At 45.3% G+C, this 24,019-nt stretch overlaps 1 protein-coding gene and 1 long non-coding RNA gene across 6 annotated transcripts; one reads left to right on the top strand and one right to left on the bottom strand.

Moving 5' to 3' along the window:
- The first annotated feature begins 5,321 nt into the window (after nucleotides 1–5,321).
- LOC311327346 (uncharacterized protein) lies at nucleotides 5,322–8,682 on the top strand. 5 transcript variants are annotated; one of them, XM_084460384.1, is made up of 10 exons: nucleotides 5,322–5,372; nucleotides 5,929–6,014; nucleotides 6,111–6,192; nucleotides 6,438–7,116; nucleotides 7,206–7,295; nucleotides 7,423–7,539; nucleotides 7,649–7,720; nucleotides 7,834–8,060; nucleotides 8,153–8,305; nucleotides 8,408–8,682. In XM_084460384.1, the coding sequence occupies exons 5-10, from the start codon at nucleotides 7,247–7,249 to the stop codon at nucleotides 8,549–8,551; spliced, it is 762 nt and encodes a 253-aa protein (XP_084316510.1). In that variant the 5' UTR covers nucleotides 5,322–5,372; nucleotides 5,929–6,014; nucleotides 6,111–6,192; nucleotides 6,438–7,116; nucleotides 7,206–7,246; the 3' UTR covers nucleotides 8,552–8,682. The 5 variants fall into 5 exon arrangements, with proteins under 5 accessions (XP_084316510.1, XP_084316509.1, XP_084316508.1 ...); XM_084460383.1 differs by having other exon boundaries at nucleotides 5,341–6,192; nucleotides 6,438–6,509; nucleotides 6,936–7,116; XM_084460382.1 differs by having other exon boundaries at nucleotides 5,341–6,014.
- A 12,849-nt stretch (nucleotides 8,683–21,531) lies between these two features.
- LOC311327303 lies at nucleotides 21,532–22,684 on the bottom strand. Its single transcript, XR_014631093.1, has 3 exons — nucleotides 22,663–22,684; nucleotides 22,001–22,097; nucleotides 21,532–21,737 (listed from the first exon to the last, which is right to left on the bottom strand). It is a non-coding gene; the product is annotated as an uncharacterized lncRNA (long non-coding RNA).
- Between the last annotated feature and the right edge of the window lie 1,335 nt (nucleotides 22,685–24,019).

Genomic DNA, 24,019 nt, shown 5'->3' on the forward strand with positions numbered 1-24,019 from the left:
GTGAGAGAGAGTGAAAGAGAGAGAGAGTGAGAGAGAGAGAGAGAGAGAGAGAGAGAGAGAGAGAGAGAGAGAGAGAAAGAGAGAGTGAGAGAGAGAGTGAAAGAGAGAGAATGAGAGAGAGAGTGAGAGAGTGAAAGAGAGAGAGAGTGAGAGAGAGAGAGACAGAGTGAAAGAGAGAGAGTGAGAGAGGGGAGAGAGAGATAGACAGAGAGACAGAGAAAGAGACAGAGTGAGAGAGAGAGAGAGAGAGAGAGAGAGGTTGAGGAAGAGAGAGAGAGAGAGGGAGAGAGAGAACAGATCAGCATCTCTAGGGTGGTTCTGATGGGGAAATAGAAGAATTTGCCATGACACCACAGTAGAAGAGAGACTGGCAGGTTGAGAACAGAGAACAGTACCACCCAAGCTTCTGGATGAATCTTAATTGACTGTAAAACAAAAATGAATAAATAAAGTTAAAAATCACTTTTGACAGAAGATGCAATTGGATTTTGTCCAAGGTGGTAATGGACTTGTGATGTGACCTGATGTAATCCACTAGAGGAAACACTTCCTGGATCTCCTAGCCTGATACATGCTGCATGACAGTAGTAATAGTAACATAGTAAAATATTTACAGGCCAGAAGAACATAGAACATGTTGTATTTATGACATCATAATTGCAATCTGGCTGTGATGTACCGCGAACCCTCGATCTGCACCTGCAGTCAAGATGACGTTGTATGACTGTGACGGCAGGATCCAAATAGCCAATCGGTAAGCAAGTAAAAATGTAAACAAGGAGGTTGATCGCCCTTACCCAGCCCTTACCAAGGAGCTTGGGCCGTGTCCCAATGTCCATATTACATACTATATAGTACATACTGCAACACGCCTACTACATGCGATTTAGTACATACCTGTACTACTCCACGAAAACATGTTTAGTATGCGAGATAAATGTAGCATGCTTCACGAGTCATCCAGTGAAAGCGACGGGCTCCGGCTCGCATATGCGATTCATGTTAAACTTGCAACAATATTGAGCTAGCCAGGCATTTGAGTTGGTCATCCAACACAGGCTCGATCCTCACCTTTCTGTATAATCCCAACTGTGAAATGGATGTGATAATAGTCCACAAAATATTCTTCCTTTGCCTCGTTTAGCACCAGCTGCAACACTCTCCTCCAAATTCATTATCTCCGTTAGCAAGGCTAACGTTGCACTCGGTAGCTTGTGCTTATTATTATTATTATTGGGGTTGGTGCTTGTGCAGTGGAGGGGTTCTTTTGGGGGAGTTGGAGCCGTTGGATTGTTATGCTTAAATGATCCTAGCCAGCTAGTTTGATAACCTTCTTTGATTCAGACATACCGTGGGCTGCCTGGTACCGTCCACTGACCAGTTGCTGGTTAACTATGAGAGGCAGGATCCCAGCCGACCGTTGCTTCCCCCCAACCCGCAACGGAGGGTTATCAGCTGGGCTGGGACTCCCCTCGCTAACCAGCAACTGAGACCATTGAGCTAAAGGTGGTTAGCTAGCTCGATCGTGACATTACTCAAACTTATTAAATATGACACCAATAAGCACACCGGTGCCAATAGTTAGCTTAATCTTGATATAACTAAGACAAATGCTAAAAAAAATAATTTTTCCACTGACAGATTTAGCTACAATGTTTCAGCCCACCTCCGTCCTAATAGCAGAGTTGAAGATGCTACTTCCTCGCACTAGTCATCACTTACACCACCTCCCAGGGTGGGTCAATATTTAGTTGTTACTAGGAACTAGTCGTGAGTGGTGCAACCCATTTAAATTGAGTAGTGACCAAATCTCGAGTTAGTCAACACTTAGGCTATGACTAGGCCTAGTACCACTTAGTAACGACTGGTGCAACCGGCTCCTGATTGACTCTGGCTTTATACCCCTGATTGGTTTTTATTTACTGTTTGTAACAAATATAACTGCACTGTCTTTGATCTTGAATCTTTACAAGATGTTTTCTTTGCCACCATGACCAGGTCCTGTTTACATACATACATGTATGGGTCATGGATGTAATCACAGATACATGTATGGGTCATGGATGTAATCACAGATAAGATAGATAGATAGATAGATAGATAGATAGATAGATAGATAGATAGATAGATAGATAGATAGATAGATAGATAGATAGATAGATAGATAGATAGATAGATAGATAGATAGATAGATAGATAGATAGATAGATAGATAGGTGGGTGGGTGTCTTTGTTAGGGTAGAGTAGTCTACTCAGCCCTAAGTATAGGGTTGAATCCCAGAGGACCTGACTCGCTCCTCTGCTCCAGGTCTCACCTTAGCAGGTCTTCTGTCTGCTTTCCTGTAAGACCTCTTCTTTCCCTCTGTGTTTAGTTCATCCTGTGAAGTGAACAGTCATCTTGATTAAGCTTTCAACACATCCAGCTAAGTCACATTCATCACTGATCTATTCTGAGTGGAGTGATCAATTATGCAGATTTAATCAGACCTATTGATATTAGGCTATTAAATAAATAATTCCGCTAGATTAATAAGTATCCGCTACATAGCAAATACAGCTAATTATAGATTTGTCTTGAGAAGGCTTAATTCTCGCCTATAATATCCCGAGCATGTGTGGTATGTTCTCCAGGAAAGACCATTATTAACCGGTAGTTTGGCGACATGCTTTGATCTCCGCCCGTAGGCTGCCAGAGTCACGGGGCCACGGGGTTTCTGAACCGCGGGTGAACCAGAGTCACGGGGCCACGGGGTTTCTGAACCACGGGTGAACCAGAGTCACGGGGCCACGGGGTTTCTGAACCGCGGGTGAACCAGAGTCACGGGGCCACGGGGTTTCTGAACCGCGGGTGAACCAGAGTCACGGGGCCACGGGGTTTCTGAACCACGGGTGAACCAGAGTCACGGGGCCACGGGGTTTCTGAACCGCGGGTGAACCATCGGATCCGCAACCGCGCACATCGCCGTCAACTATGAACAAGCCGCTCTGCGCTCTCGTTGTGATGGTGGCAGCCTGATATTCGGGCCTACGGCTACGTGGTGTGAGGCGCTAACCCAGGTCACGCTCTCCTCCGCTCTACGTGTATCACATTATTGTCCAGTTATTACATAATGCCCATCGACTTTTATTAAGCCTATAGGCTACGAATTGAAATAATGTTAGGCTTACGTTATTGGCAGTTAGCTATTGCATTAACGGTAGTTGTTCCATTATTGCTGCTACAAGCCTCCAGGCCTAATGAAGTGGGATACTCCTTGGAGCTGGGCCATATTCCCAATTTTTGCGCAGGCTACCCAGACCTTCGAAAATATTGGATTTCTGGTCTCTAGGCCAACAATGACAAACTTCAGGCCACCTAAGCGTATATAGACCTGAGCTACTTTTAGAAACGCATTATGGGTAGACAAATTATACGCAAATAGAATAGACAATTATAATAAAAACCTAAATCAACATCCAGATAATTATGGGGGTGAGGGGAGGGGTATTGTTCTTACCATGATGTCGCTCTTGTAAACCACACACTGAATGATATTTAACAACTTTCATCTTAATAAAGCCATCGAACTGAACTCAGATGGTTGTTACGTCATAATCACACCATAGCCTACATTGTCTTGAGCGTGCGCGCGTGTGTATTGCGTGTGTGTGCGTGCGCGCGCGTGTGTATTGCGTGTGTGTGCGCGCGCGCGTGTGTGTGTGTGTGTGTGTGTGTGTGTCTGCTGGCGGGACCTGGGACCCCCGTGGACACGGTTATCAAGTGATGTTTATTCCCGCGCGCTCCAGTGGGTTCCTTCACCGGGATCAGGAGAACCTCATGGTCTGAGGTACTACGAACGTGGTTCAACACATCCAGTTCAACTTCTCCCTCGAGTAAACGAGACAACCGCAATCACGGATAAACGGTACCACGAGGGTGGTCATCAACTCGTTAACTCGACCCAGCTGATCTAATCTAGCTATGAGCGCGTGCACATATGAAGAGGCGGTGTTTGCCGGTCTGGCCAATCACAAACATGGAGCGATCTAGACCCGCCCACTTCACACAAGAGGAGCAGACGCTCATCATTCAGAAATATCAAGACTACAAACATATTATTATTCTGGCCAAGAGTAACACGGTTGCTGCAGCTAAAGCGAGGAAGGAAAGCTGGCAAAAAATTGCTGACTGTTTGAATGCGTAAATTAATGGTCTTATCAATATTAAATTTAATTAATATAGCTGTTTGGTCAATAGCCATATAACTTGCTACATGCCCCATGATGAACGCTATGCATACGCGCACTTTGACTTTTTGATCAGGGGGGGCAGTGAGTCCCAGCCCCCTCCCTCATCAAATAGGGATTGTAATAGTGGTATAAATACGTGCCCTGCACGAACATTGGAATGCGCATATTCTGTTAAAGCTGCATGATTGACCCACAACATTTCAAAACAGTGCTTATTCTGTCCAATATCCACGTTTCGTTCAACTGCGCCTCCTTTCTCTTAGGCAATGTCTGCACTTCATGTCTTTCATTGTTCTAAAACTGTCTTCACTTCGTGAGTAACGAAATAATATTAAATAATAACAATTTCTGTAGATACTGCAAACAGTGACAAAAGTGAAAGGTGACTGCCTGGATCAGAGCAACACGGCAACCCTACTAACACAGTACGTAAAACTGACGGGACACATTGGTGTAATTGTGGTAACTTTGCGACGTCACCAGCAGCGGACCTAGCTGACACCTAGCTGACACTTGCCTTTTCAGTCGCAAAATAACCAAAATAGCCGTCCTCCAGTACACTGTAAGGGAACGTAGCTGCCACTGCTGCTTAAATCCGTAACTACGATGTAATTAAATAACGTGACAATGTGGTTAGATCACAGTCCCAATCTGACTTTATTGGAAATGTGTCACAGTGGGTCAGAACATTTGTAAATTACTTAGGTTTTAAAATAAATTTTGAAGTCATACAGTTACAGAATTGTAATAATGAGGAGAAATCCTGCATGTCTGTTTTGTGTGTAATTTCTCATTTACAGTTAATATTAACACTAAAGATTTGCAGTCTAGGCCTAATAAAAAGAATGATAAAAAATATGCCTATGAATAAAGTCCTAATTTTGCAACCTAAATGTGAGCAATGAACGCTGAGCAGTGAACGTAGAATGCAAGGCATTGGGCTACTTTCTTAGGTAAAACAATTCCAAGAACTAGACAAACAAGTTACACACTCTGTGCCAGTAGGTGGCGGTATGCACATTAAAGTTTGCGATCCGCCACTAAACCTAGCGAAGGAGAAGAAGAACGGTAAACTTCCGCCCCGTTTCAAACAGAAGTGATTGAGAAAGACCAACACGCTGTCTCCCCGCGACAACACAGATGTAAGTATCTAAATTTCAATGTATACATTAGTATGTATACATACATACTATGTATTTTGGTATCGTCCCAGATAAAACACCAACGTTATGTGCAAGCTACCCTTTTGTAATGATTATCTATATGCAGATGCTTTCCAATGTTGGCTAACTAGCTAGCCAGCTAACGTGATTAGCCTTTTTCGGGCATGGTGGAGTCTTGAGAAGAAGACTCGCGCGAGCTCCTGCACGTTCGTACTGTTTCATCGCTTGGAATAAAATGTGATAATTAGCTTACTCATTGATTTCGCATTAACCCACGACACCGTTAGTATGTGTTTGTTTTTAGGCATTCATTTTTCCGAAGTTAACGTTAACAATACTAGAAGCCCCAACAACGGAGCTAGGCTAGCTAGCAGGATTTGTTATAGCAGCCATCTTGGCTCATTTGGTTACAGCAGCCATCCTGGTGGATTTCATGTTACTCTTAACTGTTGAAATGGTTGCTCATTCTGTCAAACGGGTAAAGAATTGTGTACTACGTTTTCACTCACATACAAATCCAAATTTTGCATAATAGGTACTCATGATGTGGACTACTAATAGAGGCGCTAAGACGGCCCCAGGCGTGGCCAGGGGCAGTCCTGGGACAGCACCACAGGCTCTGTGAGTCTTGTTCAGTTGAATGCCCTCATGAGTATTAACAGAAGAGCACCATATACATATGCACACATACACTCTAACATGTCGCTCTCTCCTCAGCTCAGCCCAATGGTCTCTGATGGTTCTGTCTGGCCAGCCCTTAGGTGGAGAAACACCTGATCATCAATATAGGCAGGCACACGTAAGTACAAATGCACATACGTTTCCATAGACGGGATAAACAAAAGGGAATATTGATATTGAGTTAATGTTAGCGGTAGACACGTGAGATTCATAAGACGCATCACTGACGCCAGTGACGCCACAATATCAGGGAAATTGAGCAATTGCTTCCCTGTAGTGCAAACTTGCAAGATTCGCTCAGTTATTAACCCTTCTTGCCTTTTTTGTTGTTGGTTTTCTCTCTCCTCCTTCCTCTCTGTGCAGTTCTCCTGTGTGCTGAGCCGCTATCTCATGTATTGCCACTGCTGACAGGGTAGAGCTCAGCCCCATGCAGAAGTGAGTGATGAGGAGAGGGAAGATCATTTTCCCGTTTTTTTCCCCCTCCAGTTCTAGGAACCGTCTCAAGAATGTGTTCCCCACTTTTATGCCTTTAAATCAGGGTTGCAGTATTCCAGGTGTGTGGCCATGGCCATGAACACCAGTAGAGGAGGGAACCAAGTGTCTCATTCTCTCTCCACAGTTGTGTGGTTGTAACCCCCCACTAGCTACATATTCATTCAATCTTTATTTAACCTCGTGAATCAATTGAGAGTAAGCTCTCATTTACAATGACGTATAATCACTCTATATTTGAACTTGTACTACAGGTGAGATAATACTTTTTAATGGTCTCTCTCATTCGCTCTCCTAGCTGTGATGTTAGAGTTGTGCAAGACTTGGGTGTTCTCCTGCTCTGAGTGCCCATTCTCCTATACCTCCCAGATCTACCTCCACAAGCACATCAAGAGGAGCCATGACAACCTCTGTCTGCTGAGGAACACACAGAGCATTATGAAGTAGCCAGTGCCTTGGCGAAGGTGTTTGAGCAGCAGTCATCAATGGATTAACTCCCAAGACACAAGGAAGAGACAGCGCAACACACGCTATGACTCCAGTGACGAAGGTAATATAATAAAGTGCATTCAACAGTCCCAAAAGAGTACTACTTGAGTTGACTAATCTGAGCTAATTTACCTCTACTATATGTTCCAGTGCCCAGGCAGCCGGTCGGCAGAACTCAGACCAGACCAGCTATGCCAGGTGCCAGAGCCGGAAGGCCTGCTCTGCCAGTTATCAATGCAGGTATCCATGCATGTTTGTGTTGGTGAAATGTCTATGCATATTTGCACACTTAGTTAACTCAGGACTTTCGGAAGACTCATGTACTCAGTTCACTAATTCGCTCATCTCACATCTCACTACTCGGCAGTAGATGTTCATCGCCCGGGTCCTTTGAGCCAAGGCGCTGTGAGCCCAGGCCCTTCAGCCCTTCAGACGTCCAGGCACGAGCAGCATGCATCAGCGATTAGCACCCCGGCCAGACCAGGTCAGGGTCTGACATGTCTCATGTCGAGTTGATTCTTCCCCTTATGCCAGAATCACTACGCCGCCAGCACCATAGTTTCCTGCTCATCCCTTTATCCTCTGGTTTTCAGGTTGTTCTCTGATGCCATCGCCTGTGAGACCAACAGCTCCAGCAGTGTTGCCATCAAGCTCTGCAGATGCTGGTATGCTGAATTTTGTGAACTACTTCATGCTGCATGTAGGGGTATACTTTGAGCTGAATATCCATTATGGGACCGTACAATTACTTATAGCCACATCTGTGTTTAATATCCAGACTTCCAGAGGATGATGTGTCAGCAGTTCTCCAGCGTCATGCAGAGTCTGAGGGAGATGGCACAGACAATGATGAGACTGGAGCAGAGGCTGGAGCAGAGACTGTCCGGCGAGTCTGCAGACAGCTATCGGGGAGCAGTACTGGATGACCTGCACCCTGCTAAAACGGAGGAGGAGCTGCTGGTCTTGGAGGAGCAGCTGAAGGACAAGGATCATCAAAGGAAGATGGTGAGTAACTTCAGGGCAGAACTTTGTTCCTTATTTTTGCAGGGAAGTGTTAAGGAAATGTAAAAGTAAATGATTGTCTTTATGTTTTGCAGACACGATATCTGAGCTTCATGCCATGTGCATTGAAACCATTCCCTTTTTGGTTAAAAGGTGCAGTTATGGCCTGTAAGCCAAGCACCACTGTGACGGAGGTGTCTGCCCAGCTGCAGGAGATGCTGAAACATGCCCCTGCTCGATTCAAAAAGGTATGTGATGTCAGGCAGTTAATTTTCTCGTATCCAGTGACATGGCACGCTTCCAATGAACGTATGCGACTTGCTTTTACAGCCATTTCATTATGTCCTTAGGCATCTGCTCCAGCCCAGCTGACCTCCCCAGCCCAGCCCCTGACCGCAGCTCCAGCCCTGACCACAGTGGAGTATTCAGATGAGGATGACCTCTTCTGCCCAGACCCTCGATTCAGATGTGGGACCCCCAGCCCGTCTCCCTAAACCTGCCTTTCCAGCCTGCAAGGATGGATGCCTTTTTTGTAAATAGTTTTTGTAAATTTTAACCTTTTTTTTGTGGGATACAAAGGTCTGTTCCCGGTCTGCCATTTTTGTTTTTAGAACTTTTGCAATTGTCAGATAATGGGTTGCTAGCCAGAGCTTGTACATGCTTTTTTTTGCTTTTCTGGCTATGCGTAATGTGACAGACCGTAAACCTCATCCTTGTAAATATGTATACTTTTAATTAGTAATGTACTTTGTGTAATAAAATGTTCTAAACTGTTAATGGTGTTCAGTCTTATATTGGTTTGTATAATGCTTGCTGCTATATCCCCATATAGCATTAATTCGTTTTTGTACTGGTAAATGCTAAATATAGCCAGTGGTACTGCAAATGCTAAATATAGCCAGTGGTCAGTAAGTGACCATATTTGCACCGTGCGAAAAAGACGTGCAGACCAAGTCATATAAATACCTGTAAATCTAGTGTCAGCCAGGTGAGTTTATGACGGAGGTTCCTGCCCACGTTTTTTGCACGCGGCCGCACCGTATTTGCACCGTGCGAAAAAGACGTGCAGACCAAGTCATATAAATACCTGTAAATCTAGTGTGAGCCAGGTGAGTTTATGACGGAGGTTCCTGCCCACGTGATCACGTGCGTTCTTTGCACGCGGCCGCAACTTCGGAATGACGTGTCGTTCTTACGTAGCGTCTACTAAACGGCAGATCTCGCGTTTCCGTAAATGGCCGCGTAATTTCCGCACGCGGCGCACACGAATCGTCACCTATAGCGGCCGTATGTCGAACGTTCGCGCAACCTGCGTGTGTTAGTAGGGAAGTCAGATTATGGGCCGATATTCATTCACATAGGCAAGAAAACAGGCCTACGAATGTTTCAAAGCCTAGGCTATATGAATATTTAATTAATTAATGTAATTCATCCAACGTGTTGAATAGCCTGCTACTGAAATATGCTACATGAAATGTCAACATTCTTGTATCAAGAATACAATATTATAATTGAAAACACCCACACGTATTAAATAATTAAGCTAATAAATGAGACCAAATAAATGCTTTTAGGCAGAGTTTACAGACTTTTTATTTCTTCATTAAAACAGAATGTATGCTACGCCTTTCATGCTTCAATGTCGGGATGTGTCATTATAAACAGCGTATTAGAATCCAGCAATTGCCTCTTCACATGTAGCCTATCTGCATTTATATCAAAGCTAGCAATGGTAAGCCTACAGTTATGGGATTAGCTCATGTTTGGGTTGCTGTCAAAGCTGTCACTCTTATGTTGCTATAGCTACAATTATCAGAACAATATGAACATTCAGTTGAACGTTTTCCATCCACCCATAACTGGATGAGGAATAAGCACCGCAAAGCGATCAGTTCTCACGCAAGCAGGAGCCAGGCTGTTCAGTGCAGGGTTAGGGTTGGGTTAGTCTGTTCAGTGCATTTCTCTGATCCGGTCGCGACCCGGTCTCTAGAATACATGTTTTGGACGCGTTGCAGACAGTTTGCTCATCTGGCCACCAGGGGGGGCAGTGCCCCCTTGCCCCAGCCAATCTGCGCGCCTGACGCTATGCTGGCCTAGATGTGACGTTTGCATGTCTTAACATGAATGAGTTGTATAGATGTGACGTTAGGACTATTCTTATATATACCTTCAGTGCAAACCCTGGCAATGGAAAACGATCATGGGGGCAAGTGAAGAACAAACATAAAAACATAATCCAAACCGGTAAGTAGCCTAGGCATAGGCCTACTTGCATTTCTCCAATAAACAGCCTACATGGTTGTAATGTTTAATACAAAAATTAGTTGACAGATATAAATGATCCCTTCTGCCAAAAATCGGTATCTTTCATATAAATAGTCATCAGAAAACTCTAATGGGTTTTGTCGGTCCTTAAATACATGGCGATATAACGCGGTGAAAAGAGATCCACCTTCGTGATACGGATGAACCAGTCTTGAACCTGAAGTTATCGCGCTACCGTGATCCAGCTTCGTAGTACAGGGCTCTGGTCTGCCACGGTAGCATGTGACCGGTTATGATCCGGAGGAGCGCGAGCTGACCGGAGAACCCTGGAGCTTCTCCTCGGCACATGATGCGTGAGCGCTTTGTGTTGCGACTAAAATACAGTCACACACTGCGGAGTGGAATGTGGAGTTGGGGGTCTGATATTAGAAGCTGTCATTATACTCAACAACACGTTCCTCTGGCCATGGCAGCCCTACACGGGTCTAGTCTGTAATCACATACACCATCTGGAATAACACAATGTCAATAATAAAAGCACTGTAGGCTATTATATTGTTCAGTTGTCTGATTTATTGGTTTGTTTTCAATCTATCTTCAATCTCTTGGTCTCTCAAAGGAAAGTCTTCTCATCAACAGGCTTGTGTGGGTGGAGCGTTTACTAGAACATCACACTAGATTTGATTAGACTTGTGTTTGCTGTTATTGACCGCCGTGGGTTACAGTGTGTGCAAGTATAACAAAAGGGGGAAATAAGACTAATAGGTTTTAACTGGTACATACAGTATATAGTTTATTCTATTTCATACTGCACACTTACTGTACATATAAGTGTCAAGAGGTCGGGGGCGGGGCCAGTTCCCGCGCCCCTGCGCCACGTCCGAGGCGTTGCGGACCAAGCAGCGCTGCCCGGTGTGGGAAGGCGACGGCTCCGCCTGCGGCGCCATGTCTGGGGGCGGGGCTTCTGCTGGACGAGCCCCACGGGCCCCAGTACCCCCACCGCGGCGTGGACGACCGCGAGCGCCGGCCCCTGCTCTTCTACGACCGCACCTGCCGCCGCACGGGGGACTACGGGGGCGTGGCCTTCGAGGACTGCGACTTCGGCTTCACGGGGCCGGGGCCGTGGCGAGCGGACGGCGTCGGTGCGGAGGAACATCCTGAGCCTGTCGGCCGCAGAGCGCCGCCGCTCCTACCTCAACCTGGCCAAGGACACGGTCAGCCCAGACTACGTCATCGCCAGTGCCTACATGAGCTTCAGAAACGCCCTGGAGGGTGAGACACGCACACACGCACACACACATGCACACACACACACATGGACCGCAGCGCCAACATGAGCTTCAGAAACGCCCTGGAGGGTGAGACACGCACACACGCACACACACATGCACACACACACACATGGACCGCAGCGCCAACATGAGCTTCAGAAACGCCTTGGAGGGTGAGACGCGCACACGCGCGCGCACGCACGCACGCACACTCACACACGCACACGCACACACACACTTACATATGAACACATACATACAGTACTGTGCAAAAGTCTTAGACAGCCACTAAAGAAAATCCTGTTTAAAGCTATTTATCAGGGCAGTCAGTGTTTATTTTATTGTAAAAACACTATAAAAAGCATTGGAATAAACACAAATAAACATGAATACAAAAAAGTATTAGAAATATGTTGAGAATGAAAGCAGGGAACACTGCTGAGTCATGTTAGTAGTCCTGAGGTAAATGAGCTTCCCAAGCTTCCTACAGGACGACATTTTATTATTATTATTATTATTAAATAACATACTGTACATGCACACACATACATACTCACACACTCACACACACTCTCACACACACACACACTCTCATACATAGACACAGACACACCCACACACACACTCTCTCTCTCACACACACACACACACACACACACACACACACACACACACACACACACACACACACACACACAGAGAACATACACACACAGAAGACACACACAAAAACACACTCACTCTCTCTAACACACACACAAACAGAAAGTACACAAACACGTACACCCAGGTGACCCTGGCTCTGACCTCTGACCCCGCAGGCTTCACTGACCCTGCGACGGGGCTGGCGGTGCACAACGCGCTGCACGTCTTCATGAACGGCTCCATGTCCTCCGTCCAGGGCTCCGCCAACGACCCCGTCTTCCTCCTGCACCACGCCTTCATCGACAGATACACACATACACACACACACATACACACACACACACACACGCACGCACGCACGCACGCACACACACACACACACGCGCACACACACACACGCACGCACGCACACACACACACACACACACTCACACACACACAAATAAATACAGATATACAGTACACAGACACACACACACACACACACACACACACACAGAAGGACAGCTGCACACTTGCATACGTTCCATTCTCCTGCTACCAGGTGTTGTTCCATGTGGCGTGTTGACAATCATCAGCCTCATCTGCACCGTTACAGTAATGAGGTCACTCTGGGGCCACAGCCTCTCTAATGGTCACAACTACCTCAGTCCTCACAAAGCACTCTAGAACAGGAGAACAGAGACGTTACGAGGCTGGAGGTAGGTTTCACAACGACATATAGAACTGTAGACACCCTGTCAGCAACAGACCGAACTGTAGACCAACCCTGTCAATGACAGATAGACCTGTAGACCAGCCCTGTCAATGACAGATAGAACTGTAGACTAGCCCTGTCAATGACAGATAGAACTGTAGACTAGCCCTGTCAACGACAGATAGAACTGTAGACTTTACCAGAACAACTTTAATCCTTCGATACAATATCCAACGTACTCTAGTCCTTCTATACATAACTTAAAGGCGTAGTAAAGGGAAAAATCATGTTCAGCCCTGTTTTAAGGTTAATTATGATCATATACAATGGTTCAGATCAACACGTTGACAAAACTAGCGCTTTTGAGAAAGTCTGATAATTGCTCTACCACCGTTTTGGTCATACAATGGATGTGGATGGGCACCGTGAAAAATCATTCAAAAAACATGTTAAACTCTCAATTTCAAAGACAAGAAACTCACCAAGGTGTTAGTTGGCGTTCTGACATAATTTGCCATAAAGTAAGATTCTAGTTCATCTGGAAAGGCTTTTTTAAATATTTAGCATAGAACTATTTAGTCGCAGCACATACGTGTGTAAACCTCCGCAAACTAGGTATCCTAGCAACATAAACAATAACAATAGCTACCGTAAGTAGTTCCGCTTCCTGAATCCCCTCTGCGGATTGATCTACACATCTACAACGGTCGCGTCAATACAAGTCAATGGATTTCATAAAATGATCAATAAAACCCTACAGGATTCATACTTTGCGGCGAATTTGATGTCAGAACACCAACGGACACCAATTACACCCTCGGTGAGCTTCTTGTCTTTGAAATCGAGAGTTTAATATGTTTTTGAATGATTTTTCAAGGTGCCCAACCACATCCATTGTATGACCAAAACGGTGGTAGAGCAATTATCAGACTTTCTCAAAAGTGCTAGTTTAGTCTAGTTTGATCTGAACCATTGTATATGATCATAAGTAACCTTAAAACAGGGCTAAACATGCATTTTCCCTTCACTACTCCTTTAATGTCCATCTGGGTGTATGAGGAGTGGAATCGGAGCGAGGTGTGGATGACGGGTTAACCGCTCCTCTCTCCCCCCGTCCCAGCATCTACGAGCGCTGGCTGAGGACCCACCAGCCCCCCCAGCCCCCCCAGACCAGCTACCCCAAGGCCAACGCCCCCATCGGACACAACCACGGATACCACATGGTGCCCTTCCTGCCCCTCTTCCGCAACGGAGACTACTTCCTGTCCAACAAGGCCCTGGGATACGAGTACGCCTATCTGCTCGACCCTGGTCAGTCTCACACACACACACACACACACACACACACACACACACACACACACACACACACACACACACACACACATCTGCACTTAGAAACACACCAGTCCAGACACTCTAGATCTGCACGTGTCTCCCTCTTTGCACTGACAATCACACACAAACATACATTGCATTTAACGTAGGAAAAGCCAATGTACTACTACTCACCAGAACTCACACGTGCATCTTCTTTCTAAAACAAGTGACTAAGAACATAATCTAGTGCTGAAGGCAAAGTGCAACAATAGCAATCTCAAATACAATAGGTGTTTAAGAGGGAGGATTGTGGTAGTACTTCTTGAAGAGATGAGTTTTGAGCCTGCGGTGAAAGATGGGCAGTGACTCTGCTGTCCTGACATCAGTGGGCAGTTGGTTCCACCCCTGCGGGGCCAGGACAGAGAAGAGTTGTGACCGTGGGGCCAGGACAGAGAAGAGCTGTGACCATGTCGATCGACCGCAGGGGCCTGGGAGTGATGGGCCAGGGAAACCAGTTACCCCGAGGTAGCACAGCGAATAGTAATCACTCTTTAAACAAACCTACCCCCATATATAATGACTAGGGCTGGGTATCATTTCAAAAATGACGATACCAGTTCCAATAAAAGTACCCTTAAAGTGATACCGATACCAATTGAATACTTCAATCGATACTTTGAACTTATCTTTTGAATTTTTTCCATTCCATAACCATCATGTGAATGGAAGCATTCAGTTATGTAAAATGCCATCAATCCTATCACATTCAAATAATTTTTACAAGAATACATTTTGAAAGTGTTTAAAAGAGTTTCAAACTGCATTTATTACAATATAACTACTGACAGTGACTACACATTTTTCAGTCATCCGTGACCTTGCAGCTAATGTGAACGGTGTGTCAGGGCTGCTGCTGGGGGTGGTAACATCAGCAGTAGCAGTTGAGGTGCTAGTAGGCCTAGGGGGGTCTTAACATTAAGCATAACATTAGTTAATAACGTTAGCCTAAACACATTTCACTGCTTCAGAAGTTAAAATACCACTAAGTAACCAATGCACTAAGCAATGCATTACAGTAGGGTTGCTAATGCTAGCTAGCTAGGTAATGGGGGAAATCCGTGTTTTTATGCATTTATTTTTACCATACGCCATAGGCGTGTAGTATAACCATACCTTTGAGCACTTTGGTGGCATTATCTCAGCGTGCTAAACTGTGTCAACAACTCGCAGTTGCAGCATGGGTTGCAGTCGATTTCACATTAAATTGAAGAACGCTTGCGGTGATTGGACCATATTACAACGTCTTTTTTTCCTAGATCTCAATACAAAAAGGATCGAATGAAGTACTGGTTTGACTGAAGATGTTTCGATCCAGTACTACAAGGTATCGAGTACCGATACCCAGCCCTAATAATGACTAAACCCTGTTTACTGTTTAACTTTTTATTTTATATACAATGTATTATATCTATAATTATATTTATACCATGGCCTGGGTTAATACTCTTTCCTGATTGGTCAGCAGACGTGCGTTAAAACCGTGTATACGCACACGTAGTTCGGCTGAAGTTTAATTACCGATCTAAATCAATGCGCCGGCTTTTGTCAGGGGCCGGAACGCGGACCCTGGACCCGTGTAGTGAGACCCCCCCCGGACAGAACAGGCAGACAGAGGGGAGTGGTTGGCACTTGGCCGTTTAATAATAAATAATAAAATGGGGAGAACTGGTGCCACAAAAAAATGGGGGAGGTGCAAACCAATGGGGGGTATGTATGGATGCGTGTGTGTGGTATGTACATGAGATGGGGAAACAAGAGGGGTGCGTGGGTGCGGTGTGTGTGGTATGGGTATCAGCCGGAATGTGTTTGTAAATGTGCTGCGAGGCCCTACGAGAGGTGGAGGGAAGGGTCCGGGAACTCTGGCGGTCTCTGGTGGTGAGAGGAGGCGAAGCGGCGGCAGACCCGCGGAGCGAGGGAGGTCCAGGAGGCGTGCGGGGAGCGGAGTCCGGGAGGGGAGAGTCGAGGGCAGGAAGCGAACGGGAAAACGCGGCGCGGAGGCCGGGAGGACGCGGGGGCCGGAGAGGCACGAGGACGCTGGACCTTCCGGGGGGAACAAAAGAGGGAACACAACACAGGGAAAACAAATGGTTAGTCGATAAGCAAACTTCGAAATAGATCAGGGGCCTCATTTATCAAAGAGCGTGTAAATTCTGGTGTAAAAGAGGGCGTACGACGAAAACGCGGAAAATGCGAAATGTAGCGTACGACGAGAATATTTACACGCTTTTCGGATCTATCAAAAAAGTCGTACGCCATTTCCTGCACGAGAAATCCGAGACTGGCGGGGAAGAGAGCGTACGCGCACGCGCCCCGTGTTCCGCCCTCTCCACGCCCAAATCCAACCATATATGGTCAAAACTATGACAGCGCACAACGTGGATACCCCGGAAGGAACCGACATAATATAGCGTGGAGCATTAGGACAGACAAAGACATTTATGGAAAAACGCGGAAAGAAGAGAAACTTTTTGGAGACGGAGGTGCATGTGCTTGTTGGTGAGGTCCACGCGAGGGAAGAAAATCATCTTCGGAAGGTAAGCTATTTGTACGAGCCTACATTTGTCTGATTGCTCCTAGAGTTTAGGTAGCCTACTGTACGTTTCGTGCATCCTGTATGTGGCGTAGGCTACACGGACATGCTGTATTATGTGGCTGTGAGGAAAGCAAACATTCCACACATTCTGTGGTAGGCTATGATTGATTCAGGACCAAAAACAGGGAACAATAACACAGATGACCACTTCATAATGTTAGACCACATGAAACATTTTCCCCTCTGGGAAATTAAGACTCTCATCTAAATCACCCGGTAAATCACACTTAAGCATTTATTTGGCTGCCAACAGAAAAACATATCAATTGAATATGGCTACACAATAAAATGTTTAATGCATAATCAAGTTCACAGACAAACTCAAAGAAAATGACTGAAATTGTTTCTCCAGACTCTGACGTGGGGTGGGACTCAGAGGAGGGGGAGTCTGCAGTGGTCCTTGACCTGACGGTCGTGCCCCCGCCGGTTGCAGCCTCTACATCCAGTGCCACGACCTCCAGTGCCTCCACCTCCAGCGCACCGGCCTCCACCTCCAGTGCCATCTCCAGCGCCTCCGTCTCCGTCTCCACCGCCCACGCCTCCACCTCCGGCTGCCAGCGTCCCTGCCTCAAGGGTCCCTGAGGGCTGGGCTTCCTATCAGACGCTGTGCTGGAGGCTCATGACCCTAGAGGCCCAGAGGGAAATGGCAGAAGGGATTGGGGCAGTTGTGGGGCAGTTGTTCAGCAGTTGGTGGAGGTCACCACACTACACCACCAGAGCCAACAGGACATCCTCACTGCACTTCATTCCCTCACACATGCTGTCACGGACCTCACACTGTCACTCACTACCACACTCACGGACCTCACACAGTCACTCACTACCACACTCAAGGACCTCACACAGTCACTCACTACCACACTCACGGACCTCACACATTCACTCACAAACGCACTCACACACCTCACACAGTCACCCACCAACAGACAATAAAATGGTAGAAATGTGAACCTTACTTGTTTGTGTCTTCATAGCTGGCGCATGACCTCAGTGTGGGCCCTTTGGCCCCGCTGGTAAACCTCATGACGGGGAGGGGGCTGAGGGCTTGGGTCCTCATTTTGTGGTGGGGTCTTGACTGGTTCTCATTCTTATCAGCTTTGAATATACATCTTGGCAAACATAACAGAATGATGTACAAGGAGGGGACAGATACCTAGTGAAAGTACTATTGGTTGCTAGTAAAAAGACAATAATGAGGGCTTGGTATAAGGTGGAACCCCCAACCAAGGAGCAGTGGTGGGTGTTGTGGAGGAGATTTATGAGATTTATTTATGCATTGAGGATGCAGGAAGGAAAGTTTGAAGGGAGATGGGAAAAATTGATGGATTATAGAAGGAAGTGTGATGATACCACTAATATTAAAATTGTCATATTTGAGTAAGAAAAAAAAGCTGCATGGATGGAAGTACCCATAAGCTGTTATTGTAAGTTTTTATGTTTTATTGTATTGTCGTTGTATGGATGGAAAATGCTAATAAAGATTAAAGTAAATAAGACAAAGAATATGTATCTTGGCTATGCACACACCAACAAGCCAGCCGTCACGCGCAGCGCCTGCCTCCAGTCTAGCCCCTACCCTGCTGTGCGCCAGGGTGAATGAGTCATGCGTGGAGCCAGGCCACCGTGCCACTACACTTGTGATGAGCATGTCGGCGTCACATATGATTTGGGTATTTCTAGTGTGCACATTTTAGCGATTCACATAGACGTATTCATTCACTGATGGTGCCCTTATGTGGGTGCAGTCGCCATCGCCGTCACCTCTTTGGAGTTCTATCTTGGCCAGTAGGCCGAGTAGCGCCGGATTCATTTAGGCTCGCATTACGCACAGGAGGACTGTCATTTATATGCTTACCAAAGAGCAAACAGGTCCACATGATCACATATTAATGACAATCTAATTGGTCAATTATTGCCGTTTGATGGAGTGCCTGCATTAGGTGTGTGACATATAGCGCGGAAAGGTTTGGGACAGCGCATAGGTTCAGTTTGGGGAACAAATCCATATCGGACCATTAATGAGCCGGTTAGAGGACACGTCTAATCTTGCATTGCGATATATGTTGGTGCTGAATTGGGCTATTAGCCTACATGATTGTGCGTTCATGAACTGTCGCTCTTATTCTCTCCGTCAAACATAGTAATTCACCGACGCACCACCTGCGTCGCCAGTTCCCCCTGTGTTGGCGCCGCCAGGCGTCGGTTATGGTTAAATACGCCTGTCGCCGTCAGGCGTTTATTAAACGCCGCCAGGCGTCTCATAAGCAAATTTTTGAAAGGTACCGCCCACTTGCCTCTACGGTGACTCAGGTAGTACAATTTATCTCTTTCCTCCAGGCTTGTGATGTCTCTGTTCCAATCAGGCCATTATGGTCGTGAGTGTCATGTGACGATATGCTACTGTACACGTATTGACCAAGAAAGATGGCACGAAATAACTTTCTGCTTCACTGCAAAAGAACATTAAACGACTGCACACGTCTTCTACTTTCGGACAATATCCAAGCTGACAAAATCACTGTTTATGAATTTGCATACATAAATCTAGGTACGTTGGTCAACTGATAGTAGTGGCTAGTTAGTATTATGACATATTATGACAGAATAGTTATGGCATTATTCATGTTTTTTTAATTACTGTATGGGGGACATTTTAATAACCATTTATGTAAGATTTTGGGGACCTATTTCGATCGACCAATAGGCTCTGTGCACCAGCTCCACTACTTCCTGAAAGTCACTTGGCATCTTTATTTCCTGTCCTATATGATTGGATTAAGTGATTAATCAGGTGTGCGGCAGACCCAGCGCACACCTGATTAATCACTTAATCCAATCATATAGGACAGGAAATAAAGATGCCAAGTGACTTTCAGGAAGTAGTGGAGCTGGTGCACAGGGCCTATAGGCCTATATCAAATAATGTTCCCACTACAAAGTAGGCTAATTATATTTCACCATTAGGCTAGGCTACTGTAAGAATATGGGGAGCATATATTTTACTCTAGACTCAAGATATGTTTATTGGCTGTCTATTAAGACTTCAGGGGTAGCATCTATCGGCCAATATCCTCTAACACTTTTTACCATCGATTTGATCGAGTAGAAGTACACTGATTACCTATGTTAAATGCAATTATAAGTCGTTTTGGATAAAAACATCTGCTAGATGATTGTAATGTAATATAATAAAAACAGCAAGGTCATTCCATTACTGATCTATAGCATGTTCTTAAATGTCAGCAGTACTTTTACAGCTCCTTTTGTGAGCAATACTCTCCATGGGCATTTCAAGTAATGGTCCTCTATATTGTCTTTAGTAAGCATACTTTTGTCTGTGATTTCATAAAAGGAATCATATCCTCTAACACTGTTACAGTGTTAGTCTTCGCATCGGGTGCTTCAGCAGTACCGCGTCTGTGCTTCCCAGTGGAACCACACCTGGAGTTCCTGCATGTTCAGGGGGCGGAGCTAAAGCGCATCTTCCCAGATTCCAACACCTGTATTATAACACTGAGACTGCCTATCCACACCTCGTTTGAAGTGTGGAGAGAGTACATGGAGAGTGGCATCTTACAATCTCCTCTCTTTGGCACAACACAGTTTGCCTTTTCTACTCTTCTTTTACCTTCCAGCCTTCCTCCTCCTGGGCAGGGCTCTATTAGTGTGTAAACATGTTAAAGCTGAGGCGTAGGTTATGTGTAATGTACCTGACCACAAGTTATGATGAACTGAGCTATGTAATGCTTAAAAAAATACTACTAACAAGGTTTGTGTGTTCAAGTTGAGGTGAGGTTTATTTTATCAATTAATCTTAATAAAGCAGTGTCAAAGATTTGAACAATTTTGGGGGATTTAATCAGAAAAGGTCCTCCTGCAATCTCCCTCCAGGTAGAACTTGGTGGCGGACTGGATAAGGTTATCTCTTTCCTCCAGGCTGGCGATGTCTCTGGTCCAATCTGGCCATTAGCACCCACCAGATCTCTTGACTCTATCATATCGTAGTAAATTAAACCATTAAGATGTTACAAGAAATCAGTCTCAGATCAACAGCTGTATTTATGGAATTACTGCTAGTACACAAAGTACTAAGTAACATATTATAAAAAAACTGAATAATTTTTCTAAAATATAGCATAAAACATAGCATAAAATATAGCTCTTCCTTGATGTGGACCACCTTGTCCCAGGCCCACTCCAGGACACAGCGCAGGGTCACTACACCCTGCCTGATCTAGAGGCATACACACACACACAACACATACAGAGCTCATTTTAGTGACAGTGACTGGTTGGCGGTGTGTCGGTGGTTTGTGTGCAGCCTCACCGTCAATAGTTTACGTAAGAAATAACACACGAGAGGGAGTGTGTGGTTATTGGCACGGCAGTGCTGCGGTCAGAAGCCCTCAAATGTGTTATTGCTTTTATGCAACAGCACTGCAGTCGTTAAATTTTTTTTGTTGAAAAAGATGGGTTTATAGTGTTTGACCATGCAGATCTCTAAAAGTGATGACAAGTACCTTAAACTGGGTCCTAAAACTGATGGGGAGCCAGTGTAAGGAGTCCAGGATTAGAGTAATGTGACAGGACGTTCTGGACCTAGTCAGTAGCCTTGCAGCAGGGTTTTGGACCATTTATGTGTGTGGAGGGGCATATATGTGCACATGTGTGTGTGAGAGTGTGCACAAAGTTGTATGTGGTGGGGCAGTATAACTGTTCAGGTGTGCAGGGCAGGTGTAGGCCAGTCCTCTGCTCAGGGTGCAGTCAGGGGGCCATCATCTCCACCACGCCGTCCAGGGACTCACCCGCTCTGGAATAAATCTCCCGCTCTGGAACATACAAGAAACACACACACACACACACACACCACAATGGATACATCTAAGGATAAATCTGAGACTGTCTTCAGACATCCTTGACAGTTTACTTTAATTTGTGTACTGATATTATGCACTGGCTGTACAAGTTTTTTATTCTCCAATAAAGTCTATTAATCAGTCAAACAACGCTGGCCTTCACTACTAGCCCTGTAGAGTAGCAGAGCAGTTATATACAGTACAGGAGATAGAACTGGTCCGTCCGTTTCAAATACCTGAGAGCCAGGCATCTGGGCGTGGTACCAGCGGTTGATGTCAAAGACCCCAATGTAGGTGGAGGGTTTTCTCTGGCCATAGGCCTTCACCTGCCAGCTGCAACACCCAATAAAAAACAACCAATAAACAAAATACCACAACATCTGATAAACAACCCCCTTCAACGCTCTAACTTCCTCCCTTTCCCTCATAATAGGCATCACAGCGTATGTTTAGACTGAGACAATATATTGCATTGTATGTTTTGCTTTCTGAAGTCTCTGCAAATAATGAGGTGTTGATGATTAATTGCAAACTACCAAGAGACACAGAAGCACCAACTGTAACTTAACTTTAATATGTTTGTAATTGTTAAATGTAGACTATTGCTAGCCAATGGCAATCTGCCGGTAGGTTAAGTTTAGGCAAACATTGTATTAGCTATAGGCCTACTGTCTGTAGCCATCATTAGCTGACTAGTGTTCTAAATCTGTAGCTAGCTAGCTGGCAATCAAAGCTGTCTTTGCTAAATGCTTTTATTGAATCTATTTTCTATTAATTATTTTATCTTTTTTTTATTAAATGCTTTCGGTACTTAATGAGTAAAATAGTTCAAAGCTGGTGTAATATAATAGCTAGATAACACTGTAATATGTTATTAAAAGTAGCCTAGTGCACTTACCGTGTTCTGAAGTGGACCCTCATTCGGACAATTGTACTACCTAAGTCACCGTAGAGGCCAGTGGGCGGTACCTTTCAAAAATGTGCTTATGAGACGCCTGGCGGCGTTTAATAAACGCCTGACGGCGACAGGCGTATTTAACCATAACCGACGCCTGGCGGCGCCAGGCGCTTATTAAACGGCGCATTGCGAGGATTTGCGCCGTCCAATACGGCGTTTTTCAACGAAAACACGCCTGGTGACGGCGAAAAATCAAGGCGAATTATGACCCATTTGGCGTTCCATAGGCAACAGCTGCAACGAGTTGGTAGGTGATTGCTATGGAACGCCAAATGGGTCATAATTCGCCTTGATTTTTCGCCGTCACCAGGCGTGTTTTCGTTGAAAAACGGCGTATTGGACGGCGCAAATCCTCGCAACGCGCCGTTTAATAAGCGCCTGGCGCCGCCAGGCGTCGGTTATGGTTGAATACGCCTGTCGCCGTCAGGCGTTTATTAAACGCCGCCAGGCGTCTCATAAGCACATTTTTGAAAGGTACCGCCCACTGGCCTCTACGGTGACTTAGGTAGTACAATTGTCCGAATGAGGGTCCACTTCAGAACACGGTAAGTGCACTAGGCTACTTTTAATAACATATTACAGTGTTATCTAGCTATTATATTACACCAGCTTTGAACTATTTTACTCATTAAGTACCGAAAGCATTTAATAAAAAAAAGATAAAATAATTAATAGAAAATAGATTCAATAAAAGCATTTAGCAAAGACAGCTTTGATTGCCAGCTAGCTAGCTACAGATTTAGAACACTAGTCAGCTAATGATGGCTACAGACAGTAGGCCTATAGCTAATACAATGTTCGCCTAAACTTAACCTACCGGCAGATTGCCATTAGCTAGCAATAGTCTACATTTAACAATTACAAACATATTAAAGTTAAGTTACAGTTGGTGCTTCTGTGTCTCTTGGTAGTTTGCAATTAATCATCACCACCTCATTATTTGCAGAGACTTCAGAAAGCAAAACATACAATGCAATATATTGTCTCAGTCTAAAAATACGCTGTGATGCCTATTATGAGGGAAAGGGAGGAAGTTAGAGCGTTGAAGGGGGTTGTTTATCAGATGTTGTGGTATTTTGTTTATTGGTTGTTTTTTATTGGGTGTTGCAGCTGGCAGGTGAAAGCCTATGGCCAGAGAAAACCCTCCACCTACATTGGGGTCTTTGACATCAACCGCTGGTACCACGCCCAGATGCCTGGCTCTCAGGTATTTGAAACGGACGGACCAGTTCTATCTCCTGTATATAACTGCTCTGCTACTCTACAGGGCTAGTAGTGAAGGCCAGCATTGTTTGAC

This window comes from Borostomias antarcticus, assembly GCF_949987555.1.
Source record: "Borostomias antarcticus genome assembly, chromosome: 31".
NCBI lineage: Eukaryota > Metazoa > Chordata > Actinopteri > Stomiiformes > Stomiidae > Borostomias > Borostomias antarcticus.

What these genes read in the sequence shown, in the direction of transcription:
- LOC311327346 (XM_084460384.1), top strand. Translation starts at nt 7,247, where the DNA reads ATGCCAGGTGCCAGAGCCGGAAGGCCTGCTCTGCCAGTTATCAATGCA. An exon ending in TCTGCCAGTTATCAATGCAG is followed by an intron (nt 7,296 to 7,422) that starts GTATCCATGCAT and finishes ACTACTCGGCAG; the next exon opens with TAGATGTTCATCGCCCGGGT. An exon ending in ATCAAGCTCTGCAGATGCTG is followed by an intron (nt 7,721 to 7,833) that starts GTATGCTGAATT and finishes TTTAATATCCAG; the next exon opens with ACTTCCAGAGGATGATGTGT.